Consider the following 24163-nt stretch of genomic DNA (forward strand, 5'->3'; position numbering starts at 1 on the left):
AGAAATTCCACTCATTTGCTTTTAATTAATATGGCCTTAAAATAAAGCCAGGGGCTGGGAGGACTGTGGCAAGAGGTGTCCGAGTCGGTGTTAGAGAGGATCGACAGAGACCAACAGAGTGGTTGGGGTGGAGACCCATTTACAGGACAAAAGGAGACAACTGGAGGGGAATCACAATGCTTCCCAGCCTCAGCAGTGCCCTCTGCAAGCAGAGACAGTGCCTGCTAGCACCAGCCTGTGCATCCGCGGCACAGGAGGCTTCTGGATGCCTGATGGGGCTCAGCTGTCCCAGAGAGGCCAACACTTAGCCAGGGGTTAGGGCCCAAAACTGAGCAATGTCCTCCCTGCTGGGAGCAGAAGGGATAGAGCCAACAGCACACAGCTGCCCCAACCAGCTCTACACAAGTCAAATGCACTGGAAATGTGGAAGGAGAACCTCAGCTGGTTGTAGCAGGAGCTCTGCAGCCTGTGGCTGCACACTGTACCCAGGTGATGGCTACAGCTGGAGTGAGTTTGGAGAAGCATAAGGGAAGCAGCCTCTCCTAAATCTACCTGACCAGCACAAGCTAGAAGGGAAGAGGAATGAGAACTGGGGGGTGGGAAGGCAGGGAAATCCCAGCAAAACCACTTTCCCTGCCCTCAGCATGAGTGTCCCAAAATACAAAGCCCCAGTCACCAGAGCTCAGTCCCTGCAATACAAACTGCACAGGCAGCATCCAGCCTACAGTAAGCTCCAGGCACAGAGGTGTCTGTGACTGAGCTACTCATCTATAATCCCTCAATGATCAGAAAAGAATCAGACTTGAATCCTAAAGCATCTTCTCTCCCTTATCAGTGGAGCCCTGATAAGCAGTACACTTGCAGAGATTTTCCTTCTTGATCTCTAGGTGTCCACAAAGATCATAGAGGAAGAAGGTCCAGAGGATCTGCAGCACAACAAATCATTTAGCATTTGTGTGGCACAAATCTTACATCTCTCTCTGTATCCTCAGAGGGTAAACAAAACAGCAAAACAGAACAGCTCTCAGGAGGGTGGTGAGAAACTGGAAGCACCAACACCAGGTTCAGAAGGCAAATGTGTCTGGTTCCTTCTGCCAGTTTAGGTTAGCACAGAGAAGCTCTTAAGCAGCTTTTGATCTGCTTCTAACTGTGCGCTGGGCTGAGCCTGACCTGCGGAAGCCAAGCTTGCAGTGAGGAGGCTCAGCATGGGGCAGCTCAAGTTTAATTAAGCTGGGGCAGGCTGTGTCTGTTGATGAGCCTAAGGCAGGGCAGCTAGAAAGGGCTCTCCAACATGTGCATCTCAGCAGGGTAGGTGACTCCCTCCAGCCAAGAAGCAGTTCCTGCATTAATTACCAGCTTCCTGGAGGAGGGAGCTGGCTTGCAGGGCAGTGGCTGGGTGCCCTGTGGGACATGAAGCCTTCTCCTCACTGCACGGCTCAGAGGCCACCCAGCCACATGCCCTGCACACCGATGCTGAGCACGGGAGGCTGCACAGGCCAGGCAGAACCACGAGCTTCCAAGAACAGGCAGTTCTTGAAAGCTTTCCGGCTCACACATCCCCTCCCAGCAGCGTGTTCGCATGCAGGGGAGGGAGCAGGCACACTCCACACCCCCAACACGACACCAGCAGGAATCCTTTTGCAGAGCTGTCTCGGTGCCACATCTCATAGAGAGAGCACAGCAGGGAGTCAGGAAATCCAAACCCACATGGCACATCCCAACAGCACCAGAATGGGTTGTGGAGCAGCTGCCTGGAGCAGAGCAGGAGGATGCTGGTGCTACAGCCCAGCCCCTGCTGGCCACACTGGCTGAATGGAAACGCAGCAGAGGTGGCAGATTTGTTAAACCTAAGGTAAGCAGCCTGGACACTGCCCTGTGCAACCCACTGTAGGTGAACCTGCTCAGGCAGGGGGGTTGGATTAGATGATCTCCAGAGGCCCCCTCCAACCCCACCATCCCGAGATTCTGCAGCTCACCCTCCAGGCACAGAGCAGAGGGGCAGGGGTTGTGTTTCTGTACACAATTTCACCATAGTGAGAAGCTAAAGAACTACCCCCAAAACCTTCTAACAGAGCCCACACCAGAGGATTCAGTCTCCTTCCTCCATCCCTCCATCTTCCTTCCCATTGGTTCCTGTATCCTGTTTACCAGCAGCACTGAGGAGTTACCAAGCAGTAAGACCCATTCAGAGACCCCTGAAGAGTCACAGATAGAAATGCTAAAGTAACCTTGGTGACAACGAAAGGCAAGGCTTTAGAAGACATCAGCAATAAGTTGTTTGGAACCAAAGAACAAACATCTGAAGCCAGAAAAGCTGATTCCCAGCAAAGGGAGAGTTAAAAAGGAAGAGCTGTGCATGAGTTTATTCAGGAAGGACGCACAGGCTCCAGGAGGAGGTTTCATGCATTACAAAGCGATTTTCCCTTCCCTAGGTTATAAACCAATTAGATAAAGACCAAGTTAATCCCTTATTGTGTTCAGAGAGCCACGAGTAGACACCAAACACGGGGATTAGTCTGCTTGTGGAAGTGCTGCTCCAGGTTTGGTAGCTGAGAGTGTGGCACCATGCAGGGAAATGCTGAAACCCACCCCCAGCTCTGCAGGGAGGGCTGCACAGCCTCACCTCTGAGACCTCTCCTCCATCCAACCCCCAAGAAGGTGACTCTAACCCACAGCCATCTGACCTCAGATTGCCTGCACACAGAGCAAGAGCACAGGGACACTCAGCTGACACAGAGGGAAGCAGCAGCAGTGGTGCCCATGGGAAGCAGTCACAGTGAGGCTTTTGGTCTCTTTTTGTCCTTTTTAAATGCTTTTTCCCTTCACTTACCTCCCAAGCAGAGGCATCTCCGTTGCAGACAGGTTTCAGTGCTCTGTTACCAGCTTGTCTTCTCTCAGGGTGACTGCCAAGGCAAAAAGCCTGGAGCCCAGCAGAAGACAACCCCCAGCTGCAGATCCAGAAGAGCAAGCATCTCATGAGCCTCTTGAGAAACTGGGCTCAGTGTAGCCCAGCTCACATCTCCTTCTGCAGAACCTCTACCAACCAGCACACCCCAACCCTCTCGTGGTCAAGCACCAACCAGAATCACACAAAATCACCAATCATCAGGAGACACTCAACCACTTCAGCCACACAGCCAGGTCCCAGCTGCTGAGGAAACCCCAGAGCATCACCTGCTCCACTCCCCAGCAGACCCTCCTCTGGCACAGCTGAGACAAATTGAGGTGCTCCAGCACTACTGAGGTAAATTCACAGCAGATGTGTGGTTTGACTCAATTTGGGATGAGCCTGGGCTAGTCTTGTGTCACTCCAGCACAGGCTGGGCCAAGGTAACCAGCAAGGAAAAGATGGATTCCTGTGGTGTTCTGCTCTAAGAAACAGCTTTGCCCTGCCCACAGCACATCACCTGTGCTTGAATTTGGGACAGGCAGTAGAAGACCCAGTCCCCAGGGTCTAGTGGAGTTGCTGCTCCATGTGTGGTTGGAAGGAGAAATGGATGAACTGTTTGCTGCTGACAGCAGTCCCATGGCTCCTAGGAAGGGGTGGGAAAAGGCCCAGAACAATTCCTGCCAGTTAGTACCTCGGCCCCTAGCAGTGAGGAGGGTCCTGCATGGCTCACCCCAAAAGGAAGAGAGGGTGTTTGTGCTCAGAGCTGAAGGCACACCCCTGTGTTCAGGGGATGTGGGGTTCCCACCTCAGGAGGTCTCGGCAAGCCCTTCCTCCTTGTGCCAGATCTGAGTCTCCTGTTGCAGGGGGAGCTGATTTCCAAAGCAGTACTCCTCCCTCCCAAGAGCACCCAGGCTGTGCAGCTCTCTCCCTCATCCACTCCAGCTGTGAGTCATTGCTGGATCCTCTCCCATCACTCCTGGGAGGCTGGGGAGGAGTGTTTCAGCTAGGTTCCTGCTGACCCTGGGCAGCTCCTCATAGATGAAGGAGCTGGCAGCACCAGGAGAGGCTCTCCCCACCCCCTTTGGTGGTTTCACTGGCATCTCAAGCTGGCAGTCAGCGTGGTCACAGGGCTGCTTTTCAGCAGGCTTTATCTCCATGCTGTTCCCTCAAGGCAGGGGACAGGGTAGTAGCAGAAGAGGTGTTGCACCTGTGGGGTTGCACCCCTGTCCCCTTCCAAAGCCAGCATCAGACACAAACCCAAATGCTTCCCCTTCCCCTGGCCTGGCAGGCAGCCCCTTGCTCCCCATGTGCCACCCAGCTGAAAGGAGCACACTTTCACTGTGACATCTGTCCTTACCCTGTCTCTGTCCACTCACATAAACTCTGGTGTGAAAACAGCTTTGAGGCATCCCAGGAGATGGCATTTTGGGAAGCACCCTGTCGCCACCTCTTGTCCTTCTCAACTCTCCCAAGGACCAGCCCAACAAATCTCCCCAAAGGTACCCCAGGGGAGCCAAGTTTGTTGCTTCCTCCCTTTTTCCCTCCTGGATGTCAGGGAGGAACCAGCCCAGACTCTGACCTAGCAGATGCTGCATGGACATGTGAAAGGGGCCAAATGTCCTTTACACAGAAAGCAGCTCCAAGACTGAGGTGGTGGCAAGAACAGAACAACAACAGCTGCTGGATAAATTTATGTTTGACAGCATTTGATCACAGGAGTCCTGCCCCTGAGCACCCCTCTCCCATCCCAGCAAAATGTGCTTCTTCTTCAGGCTAGGATCTTACACAGCCATGGCTTCCTTACATCAACGTGCCAGAGTTCTGGCTGTGTTCAAGAGCTCAGGTATCTGCTCCAATTTTCTTCACAAATGGTCAGGAATAATCTGCTGAAAACAACCAGGAAGCCACACTCTGGAGGACAAGCTTCAGCCCTGCAAACTGCATGAGGCTCACTGCATCGATCCAGGGGTAGAATCTGTTCTGTGCTCTGCTGCTAAAGCAAAGCTTCACAAATGGCTTAACTGGTGGATACTGGTCCAAGTGTACTGGGCAGAGAGACCTTCTTCCTCATGACCTGACATTGGTCCCAGTCCACTCAGAATGCAAAAACTCAAGCCTGGAATCTGGACACCTTGACTGATTTGCGTGTCAGAAAGGACCTCCCTCCCCATATTCCTTGACAGAGAATTCTCCTTTCTCCCGACATAATCTTTCCTTCAGGAAGAGCTGGTCTGCACCATGAGCTTCAGTCATTGCCAAGAGGCTGAGAGGAACACCAAGCAAGTCTGAGTCCCATGATGGCCTTCCATCTGAAGTGTGCTCCAGCAGCAACACAGAACAGGTTCTCACCAAGACCAGCAATAGCAGAGCACCACCCGGCCAGCACAGACGACGGCCTGCACACAGCCACCAGGACTGGGTTGCTGCTGCACGGCACCAGGCACGCAGAAGCCACTGGCACCAAAACAAACAGAAAGCTTCTCAGGTGCTGGAGCTCAGACCTTCGAGACTCTTCCAAAATCTGCAGCAGAGTGCTGGCTCCATGCCCTCCCTCGTGAGTCACACACCCACCTGAAACGCGGAGTCCTCTGCCCGTCTGGCAGGAGCAGCCGGAGCTCTGCGCCGCGCTTCTGTTCCCCAGAGATGTACAGAGGGAATCTGAGCACAGGCTGCAGGCACTGAGGGGGAAGCCGCTCCAAAAAAAACAAGAGAGGAAGTCTCTGTGCCACAGAGGTGTGGTAGGAGCCAAATTCCAGCTCTGGATTTTAAGTTAAGTCCCTCAGCACCTCTTTGTAAAGCACCTCCCACAACTGCCCGAGCTCTGAGGGGAAGCTGTTGCAAACTTCCAAGTGCACTTTGGCTTCACACAAAGATTTTTACAATGCTGAAAAATCAGCCCTGAGGAACGTGCTCTAAAAGTCATCCTTGAGGAGCCCAGCGGGCCCATGCAGAGTGGTTGGTCTTGTCCTGACCAACATGGCTTGGCACTGCTCTCCCCTTGGCAGCACTGGGTTGTTGCACTCCACAGAACCACAGTCTTGGTGGAGGAGAGGATCGAGTGATGAGGTTTCTTCTGGCATCAGACTAATCATCCAGCTCAGCTTCCTTTTTTCTGCTAGGAACAAACCCAAGGAAAGATCACAAAGTAAACACCAAAAAGACCAAAGAACCATGTCACTAGTGAATAATGTGCTCAGGTACACCAGTTTGGAGATATATGTTCATAAATGGAATGAGTTTGGGGTTTCAGCTGCAGACTTCCAAACTATGCGGCCTTCGGGTGTGTTTCAGTGCCTGGCACTGAACAGGGCTAAGCCCATGGCCTGGCACAACTGCCACTGCAAGAGCAGAGCAAGGCCTTTCCTTTGCTTCTGACTACATGACTCAAAGAATAGAGGAGCTGAGCACAGCACAAAGAACTGCACTGCTCAGGTGTTCAAAGGAATCCCCAAGAGCTATATAAGCAACCTCTCACTACTGCCACCAGCAGCCCTCACTTCCTTCCGGTCCACCAGGACCCTCAGAGCAGAATGGACTTTGAGTCTTGGCATGCTCCATTCACACCTGAGCAGCTCTTCAGGCAGGGCTCTCTGGTATCCATCCATGCTGGTACTGGTGTGGGTCTGAGGGAACCCAACAACGCTCCCATGAACCACACTGAAGAGGCAGCATGGCCACCACACAAGGAACTCCTGCACCTCAGTGGCCTTGCTCCAGCTTCACATTGCCCAGCAGAGCAGCCACTGGCCTACATTATGTAAGAGGGGGGGACTCTGACCCTCCCCTTGCTTTCTGGAGGCAGAAATCAGCAGGGTATTTCAGTCCAACCTCAGGTCACACCTGTGGGCATTAGCTCTTTGCTTATCACAGGTGCCAGAAATGGACCAAATCCCCAACGACCTTCCCCAGCCCAGGACACGGAGCTCGGCAGCAGGAACGTGTGAGGCGGCAGGGCTGCAACCCCCAGAAACCAGCCCTCAGGGAGGCAGCACATGTCCTGATGTCACTCCAGCTCACCTTGTTACCCTGTCTGTCCCTTTAATGCCATTACTGAAGATCATTACATGAGCAGATCCCCTTTGGAGAGGCAGCTGCTTGGGCTGCCCACACACACCTACCTTTCTGGCCCAGAAGATGTGACCTCCAGCGGTGAGCACAGCTGCTGCCGGATATACTCCCTCGACCTAATATCAGCCTGGAATTAAGGAGGGAAAGGAGTGAGAATGGATTGATCAGCCTGCTTGGTGCCTCCTCTTTGTCATCTCACTGTCTCCCTGCACACCCTGATGTCAGCACATCACAAATAGCTCTCGTATGACCGTGCTGCAAAAAGGAACCTGCGTCTGTCTGTCTGTCTTTGGTTTCTGTGCCTCACTGTGAGCTGCCTGGGAGAATAAAGGCTTAAAATGAAGAAACAGAGAGTCCTGGACCAAACAGCCTTACCAGGGCACAGGCTGTTTCAGAAGCAGAAATGACATCTGCTGAACCCTTGCTGTTTGCTCCTTTTCTCCGCACAGGAGTAGGGAGGTGAGACACAGGGAACATGGAGCTCCTGCCAGACAGTGCCTAAGGCCTTCTCAGCCCTGACCAAGCGTGGCAGGATGAACAACTAAAGCAGGACCCAGACTGGGCTTCCTGGGCAAGTCCTGGCTTCAGCTGAGTGCAGTCAGCCTTCAGCAGAGGATGAACTAGCACAGCTTCCAGCACACACTGCAGTGCAGCGAGCCTTGCTGCAGCAAGCACTGACCCAGCTGGCATCCCTCATCTTGCACCTGCAGGCAATGGCTACTCCTCATCATCTAGGGATGTGACAGGCCAGCAAGGCCTTCCACAGCCTTAGTAATCAGAGGTGTTCACTGGACAAGGGAGAGCTGTGCCCTGCAATAGGACAAGGGGCAATGGATGTAACCTTCCTCAACATGAGGAAGAACTTAACTGTAATGGTCAGAGAGCACTGGAACAGGCTCCCCAGAGAGGTTGTGGAGTCTCCTTCTCTGGAGACTTTCAAGACCTGTCTGGATGTGTTAACTGTGTGACCTGCACTAGATTCTATGGTCCTACTCTGGCAGGGGGGTTGGACTGGGTATCTCCAGCCTGTACTGATGTCCAAAAGCAGTTATGCTCCCTGGCCCATAGAAAGTTCCTGGGAGCACCAAAACTGTTTGAAGGCTAAGGCAGATCTCTGCAGCACTGCAAGTCAGTTCGACATGAGACACTGGCTCATAAATCCCTCCTTAGAAGGTAAGGAACTACACTTCATTGACCTGTCCCAGAGCAGCAGAATGCCCCAGGGACTCTGCTGCAATAATCTTCACTCAGTGAAACAGCAGCTGTGTCCCAGGGCTGTGCTAACAGAGACTCCCACTGGCACTGCAAGCATGAGCAGGCTGCAGCCTCCGGGGTGACAGCACTGCCAGGATCATCCATGGTCTCTACAGTGGTGACACTGTGATGCTCCCAAAGGATTAGCTTTTGTAGTCACTAATCAGCTGAGGATTCTGCCCTCCAGGAAGATCTGTGAATTGAGAGGTGGAACAGGGGTATAGATAGGGCTATGGAGATTTGAGGAATGTGGCAACCCAGGAGGCAAGCTCTTAAGAGGGATGAAAAGATAGAAGCTGGCATTGCCCCTTCTTGTACCCATCCCTTTCCTTCCTCTGTTCCAACAGTTGTATGATGCAGCAGCAGATGGAGAAGTTCACTACTTGTCTGCAGCACATCCCTGTGCCTAGGCAAGAGCTTGGCTCATCCTGCCTGTGAGCTGGATGGGCTGGCTGTGGGATGGTAATCATGCAGCTAAAGCAGGTAAAAACATCCATTCAGGGCAAACAGAGGCAAGAGACAAGCACATCCTTGGCTCTGTTGCTGCTTGGCAGCAGCTGCAAGGCAAGAGACTGGCATACCTTTCACACTGCCCCACCCCAGGGGTCCCAAGGCAAAGCTGCCACAAAAGGTAAGAGGAGCAGTTTATGTGCCAGGCCACATCTCTGCCCTGGGTTCTGCTTTTAGGACCAAAATCAAAAGGAGTAATGTTTAGACTCTACCAAACTGAGGGTTTACTGCCCTCCTCATCTGAAATTCAGCTTGAAGCCATCACCAAACCTCATCAAACCAATCTCCTGCATGTCCCCACTTCCTTCTTTTCTCTTCTGAGATACTCTCCTGTGACATGAACCCTCCTGAACTCCCCAGGAACACAAGGCTGCTGTCTTACCAGCACTGCTCACTTACCAGCACGTGGGCAGAGTGGGGCAAGGGGAACACCAACACAAATCTCAGGAGCTGCAGAAAGCATTGCTGGATGTTTACTGGATATTCCTGTCCCCCTGAAGTGTTATTGTTCAGATTTCCAGTGCTGCACCAAAGTAGCAGAAGACTCTCTGATGCATGGAGATGGATCCTGGGCTCTTGGGACAATTCTGGGAAGTGGCAGCTCAGTTTTATATTCCCTCAATGTTTTGGGTTGGTTTTTTTCCCTCTTTTAGAAACTCCTCAAACCCACTGCTCTGCTGTGACATTGGAGAACAGCTGCTACACCACACCTCAAAGGCTGAGCATCTCTTTCCACTTACAAAGCAGTGTGACCTTCCCAGCTGGAAGAGCTTCCCAGTGTATGATGATCATGCTAATAAAGTGGGTTAACACATCCCCAGTGGCTGTCCTTGAAGCATTTGCTACTCTCATCGCTGCTCCACTTCTGCAGAGCTTCTCCTTCACCTCAACAAGCTCCTCACCACCCCTCCATCCCTGCAGCTCTTAGGCACACCTCTTGGGTGGAGGCTCTGCCCTGCTTACTGCTGGAAACACAGCTCCACAGCTGCTGAACAGTTCTGCAAGCCTGAGAATGAGTTACATAAGGGGTGGTTTGTTTGGGAGAGTTTTTTTCTCCCTCCTCTCTATAATTGGACAGTTTCATAACTGAACTGACAAATAACTTTGATCACTCTTCAGGGTAAGAGATTATGTGATGGATTTTATAACAAGGGGAAGGAGGTTGTTCAATAGAGTCCCTACTGGGAGACCAAGGCAGCAAGAGTCACATCTACAAACTCTTCTTCTAGGGGAGGAAAAACTCCAGCCACGTTCTGCTGATGGCATGAGCTAATGCTTGATTAGGTGGCAAATTCCTGGCCATTCCTCACTCCTAGCACAGTGCTGAGAGACAGCTTAAGCCAGAGCATTAAGCCAGGGCTAATCAATAAGATGGATAACTGTCCTGCAATAATCCTCGCAGCTTGCTGCTATTTTCAGAGGGGACTAGTGCTGGCTCTAGGGTCTGAACTGTTGCCTCTTTTATGAGGGGTGCTGGTGACCCCTGGGTACACAGCAAGCTTGCAGTGGGAGCTACATCTGAAGGGTTTTGGGGATGGCAGCTCTTGATTTCCCTGCTGGGCAGCAGGAGCTGTTCACACTCAGGAGAGGGATGATGGTTTATTCCTCAGCTCGCCTAAGGGCAAGTGACCTGCAGAAATTCAGAGCCCTGGGAAGACCTACTTCTGTCCTTCTCAGTGGACTGAAGCAACATCAGGCTGTCCCACCAGCCACATCCTGAGCCAGCAGGAACCTGCTGGGCAAGGTGCCAGCTAGAGCTGAAAGGATCATCAAGTGAGCTGGAGGCTGGTGTGGAGCCAACCAGGAACCCGAAACAGCAAGAGCAGAAGAATCAGTCCCAGTGCAAGCCTTGGCAGCTGGAGAGTGTTAAAAGCTGCTGTTTCCCTGCTGTGCATGGGGATCCTGGGGCTGAGCAGGCTTGGAGCATGGGCAAACACCAGAGCGGGGTTCTGACCTCTGCCAGAAGCAGGCAAGGGCAGCTTCTCTCAGGAGGGCTTGGTATTGTTCCACTGCCACTCAGTTTGAATGCTTTGCTTCTTGTTCTGGGATGACAGCTCCTGCCTACCTCAATCCCTGTCTGGGTAGCTCCAAATGACCAGCTTTCTGCAGAAAACCCTCAACATTGCACAAGCTGGCTGGGCAGAGAGAGCTCACCCCCATGCAAGCAGAACTGCCCCAGACTGCACTTAGACATGGAGTAAGGACTCACTGAGATGTCAGTACTGATTTGCAGGTGATAAGGAACTTCCCTCTGCTTTCTCTGAACGATGACTTCTCCCACCTGCATCACAGCCTGTGGCAGGTACAATCACTCCTTTGGCATCATGACCACACTGTGGGCTGAATGCAGACCAGGCTGTGCTGCAGGCCCAAGAAACACAACATGTCTTCTACCAACCAGCCAGCCATACCTTAAGGGAAGCAGAAGGCTTAGGTTGCCACAATACCTGCACAGCACTCTGCATACAATGGCATAGTACTGTCTTCATACAAGCTATAAGCTCAGCCTCAAGAAGTCTGGGCAGCTGAGCTCTCTTGAGGGCATTATACTTCTTGGGATACCAGAACTTACAAGCTAAGAGCTAATGATCCACACAGAAGTCTTTCATGACACTGGGAAAGCCATAAGCACACCACCCATCAGGTCTGCAAGCTCATCCTAGGGACATACTATAGCAAAAAGGCCAAGGAAGTCACCCATGGCAGGAGTCCTCACAGCCTTCTACCTCCTAACTCCAGCTTCAGATGCTCAAGAACTGAGGCTTCCAGCAGGGCCCTGGGTCAGGATGTGCAACAATTACCAAAAAGAGGAACTGTGAGAGAGAGAATTCCACAGGAAGCTTTGGGTGTCCTTATCTGCTGCCAGCCCTCTACCTCCACACAAACCACTGCTGCCATCCCTCTGTACCTCCACACAAACCACCGCTGCCATTCCTCTGTACCTCCACACAAACCACCGCTGCCATCCCTCTGTACCTCCACACAAACCACCGCTGCCATCCCTCTGTACCTCCACACAAACCACCGCTGCCATCCCTCTACCTCCACACAAACCACCGCTGCCATCCCTCTACCTCCACACAAACCACCGCTGCCATCCCTCTCTACCTCCACACAAACCACCGCTGCCATCCCTCTACCTCCACACAAACCACCGCTGCCATCCCTCTGTACCTCCACACAAACCACCGCTGCCATCCCTCTGTACCTCCACACAAACCACCGCTGCCATCCCTCTCTACCTCCACACAAACCACCGCTGCCATCCCTCTACCTCCACACAAACCACCACTGGCATCCCTCTGTACCTCCACACAAACCACCGCTGCCATCCCTCTACCTCCACACAAACCACCGCTGCCATCCCTCTCTACCTCCACACAAACCACCGCTGCCATCCCTCTACCTCCACACAAACCACCGCTGCCATCCCTCTACCTCCACACAAACCACCGCTGCCATCCCTCTGTACCTCCACACAAACCACCGCTGCCATCCCTCTACCTCCACACAAACCACCGCTGCCATCCCTCTGTACCTCCACACAAACCACCGCTGCCATCCCTCTCTACCTCCACACAAACCACCGCTGCCATCCCTCTGTACCTCCACACAAACCACCGCTGCCATCCCTCTGTACCTCCACACAAACCACCGCTGCCATCCCTCTCTACCTCCACACAAACCACCGCTGCCATCCCTCTCTACCTCCACACAAACCACCGCTGCCATCCCTCTCTACCTCCACACAAACCACCGCTGCCATCCCTCTGTACCTCCACACAAACCACCGCTGCCATCCCTCTACCTCCACACAAACCACCGCTGCCATCCCTCTGTACCTCCACACAAACCACCGCTGCCATCCCTCTGTACCTCCACACAAACCACCGCTGCCATCCCTCTCTACCTCCACACAAACCACCGCTGCCATCCCTCTCTACCTCCACACAAACCACCGCTGCCATCCCTCTACCTCCACACAAACCACCGCTGCCATCCCTCTGTACCTCCACACAAACCACCGCTGCCATCCCTCTCTACCTCCACACAAACCACCGCTGCCATCCCTCTACCTCCACACAAACCACCGCTGCCATCCCTCTGTACCTCCACACAAACCACCGCTGCCATCCCTCTCTACCTCCACACAAACCACCGCTGCCATCCCTCTGTACCTCCACACAAACCACCGCTGCCATCCCTCTGTACCTCCACACAAACCACCGCTGCCATCCCTCTCTACCTCCACACAAACCACCGCTGCCATCCCTCTCTACCTCCACACAAACCACCGCTGCCATCCCTCTCTACCTCCACACAAACCACCGCTGCCATCCCTCTGTACCTCCACACAAACCACCGCTGCCATCCCTCTACCTCCACACAAACCACCGCTGCCATCCCTCTGTACCTCCACACAAACCACCGCTGCCATCCCTCTGTACCTCCACACAAACCACCGCTGCCATCCCTCTCTACCTCCACACAAACCACCGCTGCCATCCCTCTCTACCTCCACACAAACCACCGCTGCCATCCCTCTACCTCCACACAAACCACCGCTGCCATCCCTCTGTACCTCCACACAAACCACCGCTGCCATCCCTCTCTACCTCCACACAAACCACCGCTGCCATCCCTCTACCTCCACACAAACCACCGCTGCCATCCCTCTGTACCTCCACACGAACCACCGCTGCCATCCCTCTGTACCTCCACACAAACCACCGCTGCCATCCCTCTACCTCCACACAAACCACCGCTGCCATCCCTCTGTACCTCCACACGAACCACCGCTGCCATCCCTCTGTACCTCCACACAAACCACCGCTGCCATCCCTCTGTACCTCCACACAAACCACCGCTGCCATCCCTCTGTACCTCCACACGAACCACCGCTGCCAGCCCTCTACCTCCACACAAACCACCGCTGCCATCCCTCTACCTCCACACAAACCACCGCTGCCATCCCTCTGTACCTCCACACAAACCACCGCTGCCATCCCTCTGTACCTCCACACAAACCACCGCTGCCATCCCTCTGTACCTCCACACAAACCACCGCTGCCATCCCTCTACCTCCACACAAACCACCGCTGCCATCCCTCTGTACCTCCACACAAACCACCGCTGCCATCCCTCTGTACCTCCACACAAACCACCGCTGCCATCCCTCTACCTCCACACAAACCACCGCTGCCATCCCTCTGTACCTCCACACAAACCACCGCTGCCATCCCTCTACCTCCACACAAACCACCGCTGCCATCCCTCTGTACCTCCACACAAACCACCGCTGCCATCCCTCTCTACCTCCACACAAACCACCGCTGCCATCCCTCCCTACCTCCACACTCACCCCTCCCTTTTGGACTTTTAATCTCTCTGTAAGGAGAGTGACAAGAACTCTTTCTTTTAAAAGTTATGGTTAAGAGAACTGAAGTCTCAGAACTTAGACAGAAACTGGAGGGAGTTGGAAACGAAATGAGAGTGCAGAAAAGCTCCAAGACACTTTCTTGTCTCCAAAGGGAATGCCTTCCCCTCTCCTCTGAACACGCCGATCTGCAGTGCTAGCTCAGAGCTCTGCGGAGGCATCTGTCCCTTGCTGGAGGAGATTACATAAGAGCCATCAGCCTACTCCCGTCTGGCAGGTAGTGCTGGATGAGATCAGAAACTCCAGCTCTGGAATGGATGCTTCACAAGGTTTGTTTTGCTCTGAGGTGTTAAGATTTTTGTCTGGTTTCTAACTGTAGGCTCAAGACTCTGTTTTCAGAAAACACTGCAGTCCCAGTGAGGAGCTCCTGTGGGCTGGGGCTGCCTAACAGCCCTCAGCAGGATCACCCCAGAGCTGCTCCAAGGAGCTGCAGAGCAAAGGTGGCCAGACACCGAGCAGCAGAGAACTGCAGCAACACCAACGGTGTGTTCCACAGACACTGACTGGGGCCTGCTCCCTGGGCGGCCACTGGGTCTGGTCTGCCCGAGCCACTCACAGCAGGGTGACCCTCAGAGAAGGGATGCTCCTATCACGAAAGAAGTCCCACAAGTTTCATGCTTCTCCAGATCTTTTCCTCAAGCCCTGCCGCGATTTAATGAGTCTGAAGCTGAGCCTCGGCGGCAGCTGCTCCTCACTGACAGTGATCCAGTGCTGTCACCTACTGGCTGGCTGTCGCCCAGCGCCTGCAGCTCCTGCGGAGTGCAGCAGCAGGGAAAAGCCCAGAGGAGCAGCACTGCAGTCTGTGCTATGCTCCAAGTGCCCAAGGAAAACTACATTTCCAACTCCTCTGTATAAACAGCAGCATCAGAGAAGTTGTCTGCAGCAAGGAACCAAGAAATCAGTCAAGCTGGGTCTGCAGTAGGGGCTGTGTGAGCTTCTGGGCACTGCGTCAGGAGACCAAGCAAGGAAGAAGGATCAGCTAATGACCACAGAAACAACACAGCAGGCTGGGAGGAACAGGCCAGCAAGAAAGGTGCCAGCTGCAGGACTGTTAGCTGCCAATGGGTGGCAAACTGAGGCTCTCCAACGTGGCCATGGGCTTGGCATCCCTCCACTGCCAGTTTCAGGCCTGCCTTCCCCTTCCTCAGCTCCCTGCTGCTGTACCTGACGGATGGGCTCCGGGACACGGTACCGGCAGCAGGACTTGACCAGGCGCAGGGCTGTCTCCAGGCACACCCTGTGGCCCACGGAGACATACAGCGGCTTAGAGCTCTTGTCGTAGCTCCGCAGGGCCTGTGCACGGAGACAAGGCAGAGCAGACACTGGAGAGGCTCCTTTTAACAAATACAGACTGGCAGATGAACTGTAAGCTAGCCAGCTGCCTTCAGAAGGTGGGATGGTGCCTCTGTCTTTGGCAACTCCCAGCCTTCTTAGCCCTCTTCTACTTCCCAGGATCTCTTCCCATGAAGAGCTAGAGCCCTGTGGCCCTTCCCCAAATGCTCTGGGAAGTGGTGAGACTTGCTAGAGCAGACTGTGTTAAAATACAGCAGACACAAGATTTTTGCGTCTGCCTGTTTCCTGTGCATCACTCCTGAGCCAGGAATCTTGGTGAGCTGCTACAGAACTGGCATCTCTCTGTAGCTGTGGTTCAGGAACTGGAGCATGGCACCTCAAATGACACAGCCATGGATGTGAACATATCCAATACCCAAAGTGCCAACTCTTTCTGCAAATGCCTGAGTTCACAGAAAGGGGAAAGCTCTGCCACCAGTCACCTATTCACACCATGTTCTCCTGAACTAATGTCAGAGACAGTCTCACTACAGAGACAACATCCTCCAGTGCTCCCAGCTACACAAAACTGGAAGACCTGATGGTCAATTGGGAAACTCCCTGCAACTTACCATGCCCAGGACTCCACCTGAGCTGCCTGTCAGTGGGAATGAATCTCCTCCCCTCCGCAGGGAACGAATCTAGGGAATAACACCCACAGCCAGCTGGTTAAGAAGCACTCATAGACAGCTCTGCCAATTCTCTTGGGATATTAAAGAATGGAAATAAGTTCCCAGCCCAGCCTAACCTGCTCTTTGTGCAGCTCATCCTTGACCAAGCCATCCACCTGTAGGAGGTTCTTGGCCACTCCAATGCATGGTAGACCCGTCAGGACTCCAAGGTGACAGGCCACACCAAATCCTGCCAACAATGAGTCACTCTAACTGTAGGACACCAGAGAACAGGAATCTCAAGCTGCAGCATGGGGATACTGAAGAGCAAGGCTCTCCAGTGAAGTCCTACCTCTGGGATGGAGCAGGCCATTCCCATCTACAAGAAGTACCTGAAAAGGCAAAAAACTGAAGGTTATTTCTTGTGCACTGATAAGAACTTCAATTAGCAAATAGTGATGCTAGCCCCATGAGGAAGGAGAAGTCTCTCAGTCCTTTCATTTCTCTCTGTAAGGGTCTTCCTATGGTGCTGTCTACACCTGACTATCAATGATCAGCAGCACAAACTCTGGATGGCTAGCAGTGCTCTTCCCTGGTGCTGCAGAGTGAACAGGACTCCCATTGCCAGGAGCTGTCTGGCTACTCTTGGCTCAGCATCCCTATCTCTAAGGAAAAGGCAACAGATGCTTCAATATGATTCTTGACACTGCACCTTCTGCCCCACCAGCAGAAAACAGCCAGATAACAAGGTCTCAGGAAAGGAAAAGTGCACTGCACCCTCATGATATCTCAAGTAGAGACAAAGAAATATGTCACACCTGAGGTTTGAGCTCGGGCTTCTGCTGCTCAAGTCTCTGGAGAGCTTCCACCAGGAAAGGGACCTCTCGGAAGGCCAAGAACCCTGCCACGTATGGGGCGCTCACAGCCACCATGCGGCAATCTTCGTACAGCACCTGGGAGCAAGGGGACAGCACAGAGACAACAACCTCCAGACTTTGCTGGTTGCTTCCTGGCTGTTTCAGAGGCATCTCCCTTGGTTTACATCCCCTGATCTCATCTTTTTTCTTTTTGTTTTTAATACTCTGCTCCTGACTCTCTCCCACAAAGCCACTGGATCGCGTCACTGTGCTCAGAGCAGAGGTGGATAATGGCCTGCTGACAGAAGAGGGCTGGACATCACCTCCCATACCCTGCTTGGCAGCAAAGTCCTTGAAACAAAACTAGGGCAGTTATTCAAATAGACAGTGGGGGACCTCAAACTTCACCCAGTCAGAGCATTATCAAAGGCTGTCTGTCTCCATGCAGGGCTGGGCCAAAAGAAACCCTGTAAGGCAGGACAAAAAGATTGTGCAGGGCAAGTCAAGATTCAAGGTAGGATCTGAAATTCAGCTCACAACAATCCCAACAGCCAGCATCAAACTTCATGTCTCTGCTTGTTACAGGCTCTACAACTAAAGATGATTTTTATACCATTTTGAAAACTGGGAAAGAGACCAAAAATCTTTATTAATTCAAGTAAAACAACTGTGGGAAGTGGTGTTTTTGAGGAGGCTGTTACATCCCCTAGTACCAACTGATTGCCAGCAAGAACTCACAAACAAGACACCTGCTGTTTGAGCACTACAAACACTTCCATTGTCCCTCTCCTGAATAAAAATAGTCCTTTCTGTCTGCTTCTGGGTAGTGGCACAGACTGATTCTCTTCAGCACACACCTATACCAGCTCAAGTTTTCTGTGCCTGACTACAGACTACACCTCAGAGAATCACAGAATTGTCAGGGTTGGAAGGGACCCCACGGATCATCTAGTTCCAACCCCCTTGCCGTGGGCAGGGACACTTTCCACTAGATCAGATTGCCCAGAGCCACATCCAGCCTGGCCTTAAAAACCACCTCTTCCAGTGTCTCACCCTCCTTATGATGAAGAACTTCTTCCTAATACCTAATCTAAATGTCCCCTCCTCTAGCTTGGATCCACTCCCCCCCTGTCCTGTCACCACCCAACATCCTAAAAAGTCCCTCACCAGCTTTTTTGTAGCCCACTTCAAATTCTGGAAGGCCACAATAAAGTCTCCTTGGAGACTTTTCTTCTCCCAACTGAATAGCCCCAACTCTCAGTCTGTCCTCAAAGGAGAGGTGCTCCAGCCCTCTAATCATCCTGGTGGCCCTTCTCTGGACACGTTCCAGCACATCCACATCTTTCCTGTAAGAGAAGCACAGGAGGCAATGGCCTTTGTCTAAGTTTTCTACAAACCTCCCTATATTGTTGCACACCTGGACACAACCCCAAAGCTGACCCTGGTCATCTGCTGTTACCTCAAGAGCTGGGTAGCTGAGCACAACCAGGGAAGCACAGGCATTGGTGTCATCTCCTTTGACATAAGACAAGTCCACACCTCCTACTCTCTCCAGTCCTGTGAAGCTTGAGTCCTTCTGCCACTCCTCGGTGTCCTCCTCAACCACGCTGGCCTTTAGCTGGGCCTGCTCTCTAGTGAAAGACAACAGACTGCAGTGGAAAAGGTCCTTGTTCCTCTTTGGCTCTCCCCACACCAAGGCCCTGCTCCAGCTCTCTCAGCACCAACTGAACCCCACTGCAGGGTTGGGCTGTGCCCCATGACTGGCAGGTGAAGGAGCCCATGGATGGGCCCCTGTTGCTTGGCTCCTCTCAACATGGGTCTGCAGGACACCCTCCCACTGTCAGCAGAAAGAGGAGATAGGGCTTGCAACTCCTTTCACTTTCATTGAATTACAGAATTGGTCAGGTTGCAAAAGACCTTTAAGATCGTCAAGTTCAACCCTTAACCCAACGCTGGCAAGTCACCACTAACCCAACCCCTTCAGCACACCTACAGAGCTCTGAAACCCCTCCCTGGTCAGAGGCTCCCACCTCCCAGGGCAGCCTGTTCCAGGGCTTGACAAGCCTTTGGGGGAATACATTGTTCCGCATGTCCAACCTAAACCCTGGCACAACTTGAGGCCTGGCACTTGTTTCCTGGGAGAAGGGCCTGACCCCACCTCCCTCCTCCCAGGGAGAGTGAGAAAGTCTCCCCTCAGGCTCCTTCTCCCCAGGCTGGACAACCCCAGGTCCCTCAGCTGCTCCTCTCAAGACGTGCTCCAGACCCTTCGCCATCTCCCCTGCCCATCTCTGGACACGCTCCAGTATCTCAATGTCCTTCTTGGAGCGAGGGGCCCAAAACCGAGCCCAGTACTGGAGGTGCGGCCCCCCCGGTGCCGAGAACTGTGCTTGTCCTCAGGAGGGCCGCGGGTGAGCGGGACGAGGGCTGAGAAGGATCCAAGGGAAGGGCCGGGGAGCCCACGGCGGCTGTCCCGGTACGGAGGGGGAGACAAGGTGGGACAGCCCCGCCGAGCCCACCCCAGAGCCCCACCGCGGGCCCGGGCGCAACCCGCAGCCGCGCGCGGCTGCCCGGGGCACCGCCCCGCGCACGCGCAGGCCGCGCCGTTGCCGTTGCCGTTACCGTTCCCAGCCGCGGAGCGTGGCGTCCGGCGGCGGCTCCGCTGCGCGCCTCAGCATGGCGGCGCCGGAAGCGAGGCGCAGCCCAGCGCCGCCCCGGCAACGCGGGCCCGGAGCGGCCGTTCCGGGCGCGGCGACGAAGGGAAAAGAGAGGAGTCGCGACAGCCAGAGTTGGGCTTTATTGTGAAGCACCTCCGGGGCGAGGGTGGGGCACGGACGGACGGGAGAGAGGGGCCCAGCCCCGGGGAGGAACGCGGCGGCAGGTACCGAGGGACTGGGAGAGGGGGGAACGAAGTGAGGGCTCTGCCGCAGCGAGAGGTTAGAGGCAGCGAAGGAACGGCTTCTGCCGGTGGTGGGTGACCACCGATGCCAGAGCGGTACCCCTGCCCGGGGGATGGGCAGAGGGGGTGCGAGGAGAGGAGGGGGCTGTTCTACAGCAAGGTGACCGCTCCCTGTAAACAGAAATGCAGACTGGGAAAAAACAAAACAAAAAACCCCAACCAAAACACCACACAGCACCTGCCCCAGCAACGGGGAAGGACGCTTTGTCCAAAAAAAAATCCTTCATCGTCCTCAGGGGCTTTGAAGTTTGGGGGGTGGGGGGAGGTGGGTGGTTATTCATTATGCCTCTCCGAGGTGCAGCTTTCTGTGTCTCCGCCAGCATCATTAGGGGTGAAGGCCTCTAATCTTCACATCATCATTTTGGTACTGAAAAAAGCCACCTCAAACACAAACAACAATCCCCAATAAAAGTCAACTGCTCGAGGTTGCAGCATCTCACTGCCGCTATGGGGTTGCAGCACTAAAATTCCCCCGTGAATGGGGGAGGAAGGTCAGTCCCAGTAGTGCTGGTGGTCCTAGTGTTCCCTGCACTCCCTCTTGAAGAGAGCAGCTGCTTTCCACGTTGCAGTAGCATGAGAAAGAAGAATCTCATCTGGGAACATCTCTTGCAGCTCTGGAGCTAACTCAGAGTCTTTTTCATCAAGGTAAGGAATGAGAGATTCCTTCAAGCTGCAAAACAGGAAAAAGTAGTATTAAGAGAAGTGTACAGAAAACTACAAATGCCACAGTATTTGGTGTGGTGGGAATGCATCTGTGTTAAGTACACAGTTTTAAGACTCTCTAGTTTGAACAGCCAGATTTAGAAAGCCTATTCTACTACACCTATTCTCATTACAATCAAAGAAACCCAGAACTGGGAGGCCACAGGTCAGAACAAAGCTGTTAGGGCTGTAGATGTGGAGAGTGTAGTGTGCTCATCTGTGTGACTGCAGAAATGCTTGCATAGTGCCCATGAAGGACAGCTGCTGGTATGCTCCAGCAGTGTTCCCAAAACAGCTTGTGTAAGATGAAGAAAAGTCATACATGCCAGAAACAGGCAATGTGTCTTAGAATGAGCTGCATATTCTTCATGGTGGTGCTTTGTGGCATTCATTTGCCAAGGGAATTATGTCCATCAGATGCATTTTCAGAAGCAGAGAAGCTTAGTAACAACTATGAGATGGTTTGGGCTGCATAACTCTGTTACCTCCATGTGGGTCTGAATATATCTGCAGCTTGAACACATCTCAGCTTCAAGATGATCATTTCATGGAGCTCCTGCAGGAATGTTTCCAGCCTTGAGTGGACAAGGAAGGTGTTGAGGAGCTTGGCAATCTGCGGACTGAGCTCAGCTTTATAGTCTGTGCTGATGTCTCCAAAAGGATCCTAAAAATGAAGTGAAAGGAAAAAACAACCAGCCATACAGGAGGTCAGTTTCATTCAGAGCAGAGGAAAGAGCTGGTCAGACACTGAAGCTGTCAGTGTGCCTTACCTTTTTGAGGCGCAGAAGCTGCTCAGACTTGCGAGTAGAGAGAAGCTGCCACAGGGCTATGTTGTGCTTCAGGTGGCATCGTCTAAGGGCCTGAAAGAAACACACAAATATGGAATGAACCTGAACCTAAGGGATACCTTTAGGAATGTGGCAGGTTAAAACTGCACAAGGAGTACAAGTGCAGAGAGATCAGCTAGGAGTTGAGGCTGTAAGCAGCTGAGTCTAGTTGAGAGGTATCCCTGCCCATTAGCAGGGAGGTTTATGATCTGTAAGGTCCCAACCTAGGCCATTCTAGAAGTCATTGATTCCCTTTTACCCTGGGTGTAGAAGCCCATCTGCAAGAGGCTTCTCTCTCCCTCTTCCCCCATTTTGCCTTCAATAATATCCAGGGAGTGGGAAAGTGACAGGGCTATGTGTCACACACTTGTCACAACATAGTGCCCTTGCCCTCTACCATCAAAGGGCCTCTTTGCACACATCATGAGAAGATAAAACCTTCCCCTGTCACCACTTTTGAGACACAAAGGCATATTTTCAATCCTGCTCAGCACCAGGCAAGCCAGTGTTACTGAAAGCTGACTCATAATTCAAAGTTCTCCCTTTTCTCAGTTGAAGCATCATAACTAATCATGCTGACACTCAACTGAGAATTCTCCTTTCTGGTGCTGACAGAAGAGCTTGGATCTGCAGAGAAGAGTTTGACTTTCTGCACAGCCTGCACCTGAGCTTTCTGTAGGGTTTTGCATGAACCTGCTGAGCATCACAAGCCATTAGATGCTCCCATCTTGCAAACAGTGGAAGTGAAAATTGTTACCACCCTCTGCTGTTGAATATGGTGTGGAGTGAATTCTATCACATCTCCTTTCAAGCTGAACTTTTGCAGGGCTTGGAGATCAAACTGATTTAATTCAGTATAAACCAGTGCAGATTTTATCTTTTAGGAAGAGCTGTCTCTCAGGACTCACCTGCAGTACATGAGGGTTTGTCTGATCACCCATCTGCAGAACATTTACAATGTAGTCTGTCAGTAGCATCTCAGCATTCTCTCCAGCCATGGCCAGGAATCCCAAGGTAATTTCAGTGATGGACAGAGCATCACAGACATCACTGTAGGACTGCAGTTCCCCACTAATCATGTTCATCACAGCGCTGGGGAGAGCACTCTGAAAACCACAAAGTCAAGGCAGTTGCTAATATTAGTTTAGAGCCATTCCTTACTGCTGCTTGAGTTGCTGATGTCATGGAAAATGGTAGAGTCCCAGATTTAGGAAACTGGAAGTGCTATACTGGATCCCTTCCCTTTGTGAATCCTGACTGACCAAAGGAGGTCTCTCTACATACTCAAGTCATGCTGAGAGCAGGCAGGCCTCCAGGTAAACAAGGCAAGGGACAAAAACCAAACCAAACTCTTCTTGAGATGTCTGGGGTCTCATTCATGCCCTGTTTCCTCCAATGCACGACTCACCTGATCCATCTTACTCCTGACATCATTGAAGAGCTGCTCGTAATTCCGATCCTGTCTGTACACCAGGGTAGGTATTCCCTGTCAGGAGAGAAACCCATGGTTGTAAAGTTTTGGTGACAATGCTTACCCTGCTACAGTGCATGCCTGGCTGCAGCAAACACTGGAGGGCTCCCACATCACCTAAGAAGCTTTCTGCAGAAAGCATAGCTAGCTGTCTTCTCCTACCGTTAGGGTGATGAGTGGTTTCCCCTGCAGGAACTTGCTGATAACTTGCTGCTGGATCCTCTCCAGGTCAAAGTCCTGCAATGTCTCCCCTCCCTTCTCCATGCTGTACTGGCAGTTAGCCAAGATCAGAGGAATCAGGTCTCTCTCAATTTCATAACTAATCAAGTGCAGGTCAGCCACTTCTGATGGACTGATCAAGTACCTGCAGAAGAGAAAGCAGTCTCCTTTTAGACAGAGAAGCCTTTATGAAGCAGGGAAAGCCGATGGTGGAACAGCAGCCTATAAGCAGAGCCCTCCAAAATGCCTCTCTGGAACAGCAACATACCTGTTATCTTCCTTCATGTGCTTGTTCACTGAGTGGATAAAGTCATTGTGCAGACTAATGAGGTAGCTGGTCAGGGCTGTGGAGCAGAGGCCTAGCCCCTGTCGACGTGGCAGAAGGACCTCCAGCTTGCTGTCCAGGGTCAGGTCAGCATCACAACAGCCTTTAGGAAGTTTAATTTCCCCTGAAATAAAAGACAGAGGAGACCGAAGTGGCCCAGAGCCAGCCCACGATGAGCAAGCCTCTCCTGAGCTGACCAGGAGCACTGTTTCCATTACATGTAAGGGCTGAAGGGAGAAAGTTCAGGTGAGAATACTACAGGAGGGAAACAAATTCTTCCACCTCTACCCAGATTATCTTAAACCTTTAATGGCCAAGGTCAGTTTTGAGGACATCTCAGCATCACTGACAGGAGGAACTCAAACTGTCAAAGAGTAGAGGAGCAGTGTTTCACAGCTGGTAAGCTCTTGCTTCCATCACCTTCAAAACAATATTTGAAAAGAAGGAGCTCACCGTTGGTGTCCAGTGAGCTTCTCAGCTTGTTCCATACAGACAGGAACACATTCACTCTCCTCTGTAAGAGATCCCTCATCACACCTGAGGAATGACAGGAAGACAAATCCTTAAAACATCTTTTACTGGCAACATTATGAAGCTCTAACATCAGAACTGTCAAAGCATACCACTGAACTTTAGCCAGCTGCTCAAACAGATCAAGGGAGACTCAATAGACATTGAAGAGTTTCCTAGTGGCATTGAGTCAT

The 24163-nt window shown here is 52.5% G+C and overlaps 2 protein-coding genes across 9 annotated transcripts in view; both read right to left on the reverse strand.

Annotated features, from left to right (window-relative positions):
* Positions 1 to 4568: 4568 nt before the first annotated feature.
* Positions 4569 to 19393, reverse strand: ENDOV (endonuclease V). Of its 4 annotated transcripts, XM_068151270.1 has the most exons (9): positions 18990 to 19393; positions 18419 to 18590; positions 16921 to 17055; positions 16455 to 16494; positions 16240 to 16352; positions 16064 to 16132; positions 15324 to 15452; positions 7009 to 7085; positions 4569 to 6002 (listed from the first exon to the last, which is right to left on the reverse strand). In XM_068151270.1, exons 1-9 carry the CDS (start codon positions 19037 to 19039, stop codon positions 5975 to 5977), a joined length of 813 nt encoding a protein of 270 aa, XP_068007371.1. In that variant the 5' UTR covers positions 19040 to 19393; the 3' UTR covers positions 4569 to 5974. The 4 variants fall into 4 exon arrangements, with proteins under 4 accessions (XP_068007371.1, XP_068007370.1, XP_068007369.1 ...); XM_068151269.1 differs by lacking the exons at positions 18419 to 18590; positions 18990 to 19393 and having other exon boundaries at positions 16921 to 18054; XM_068151268.1 differs by lacking the exons at positions 18419 to 18590; positions 18990 to 19393 and having other exon boundaries at positions 4569 to 6005; positions 16921 to 18054.
* Positions 19394 to 19636: 243 nt separating this feature from the next.
* RNF213 (ring finger protein 213) overlaps positions 19637 to 24163 on the reverse strand; it is a 57783-nt gene continuing 53256 nt past the window's right edge. For all 5 annotated transcript variants that reach the window (XM_068151266.1, XM_068151262.1, XM_068151261.1 and 2 more), the window contains 8 exons: positions 23913 to 23996; positions 23403 to 23583; positions 23078 to 23279; positions 22853 to 22930; positions 22353 to 22550; positions 21388 to 21477; positions 21103 to 21281; positions 19637 to 20585 (listed from right to left, as the gene is read on the reverse strand). In XM_068151266.1, the coding sequence (XP_068007367.1) occupies positions 20432 to 20585; positions 21103 to 21281; positions 21388 to 21477; positions 22353 to 22550; positions 22853 to 22930; positions 23078 to 23279; positions 23403 to 23583; positions 23913 to 23996 (1166 nt within the window). In that variant the 3' untranslated portion in view covers positions 19637 to 20431. The remainder of the gene's footprint in view (positions 20586 to 21102; positions 21282 to 21387; positions 21478 to 22352; positions 22551 to 22852; positions 22931 to 23077; positions 23280 to 23402; positions 23584 to 23912; positions 23997 to 24163) is intronic.

The sequence above is a fragment of the Melanerpes formicivorus genome, unplaced genomic scaffold, assembly GCF_026170545.1.
Source record: "Melanerpes formicivorus ecotype bairdi unplaced genomic scaffold, bMelFor1.0.p_v2 SCAF_21, whole genome shotgun sequence".
In the NCBI taxonomy this organism is placed as follows: Eukaryota; Metazoa; Chordata; class Aves; order Piciformes; family Picidae; genus Melanerpes; species Melanerpes formicivorus.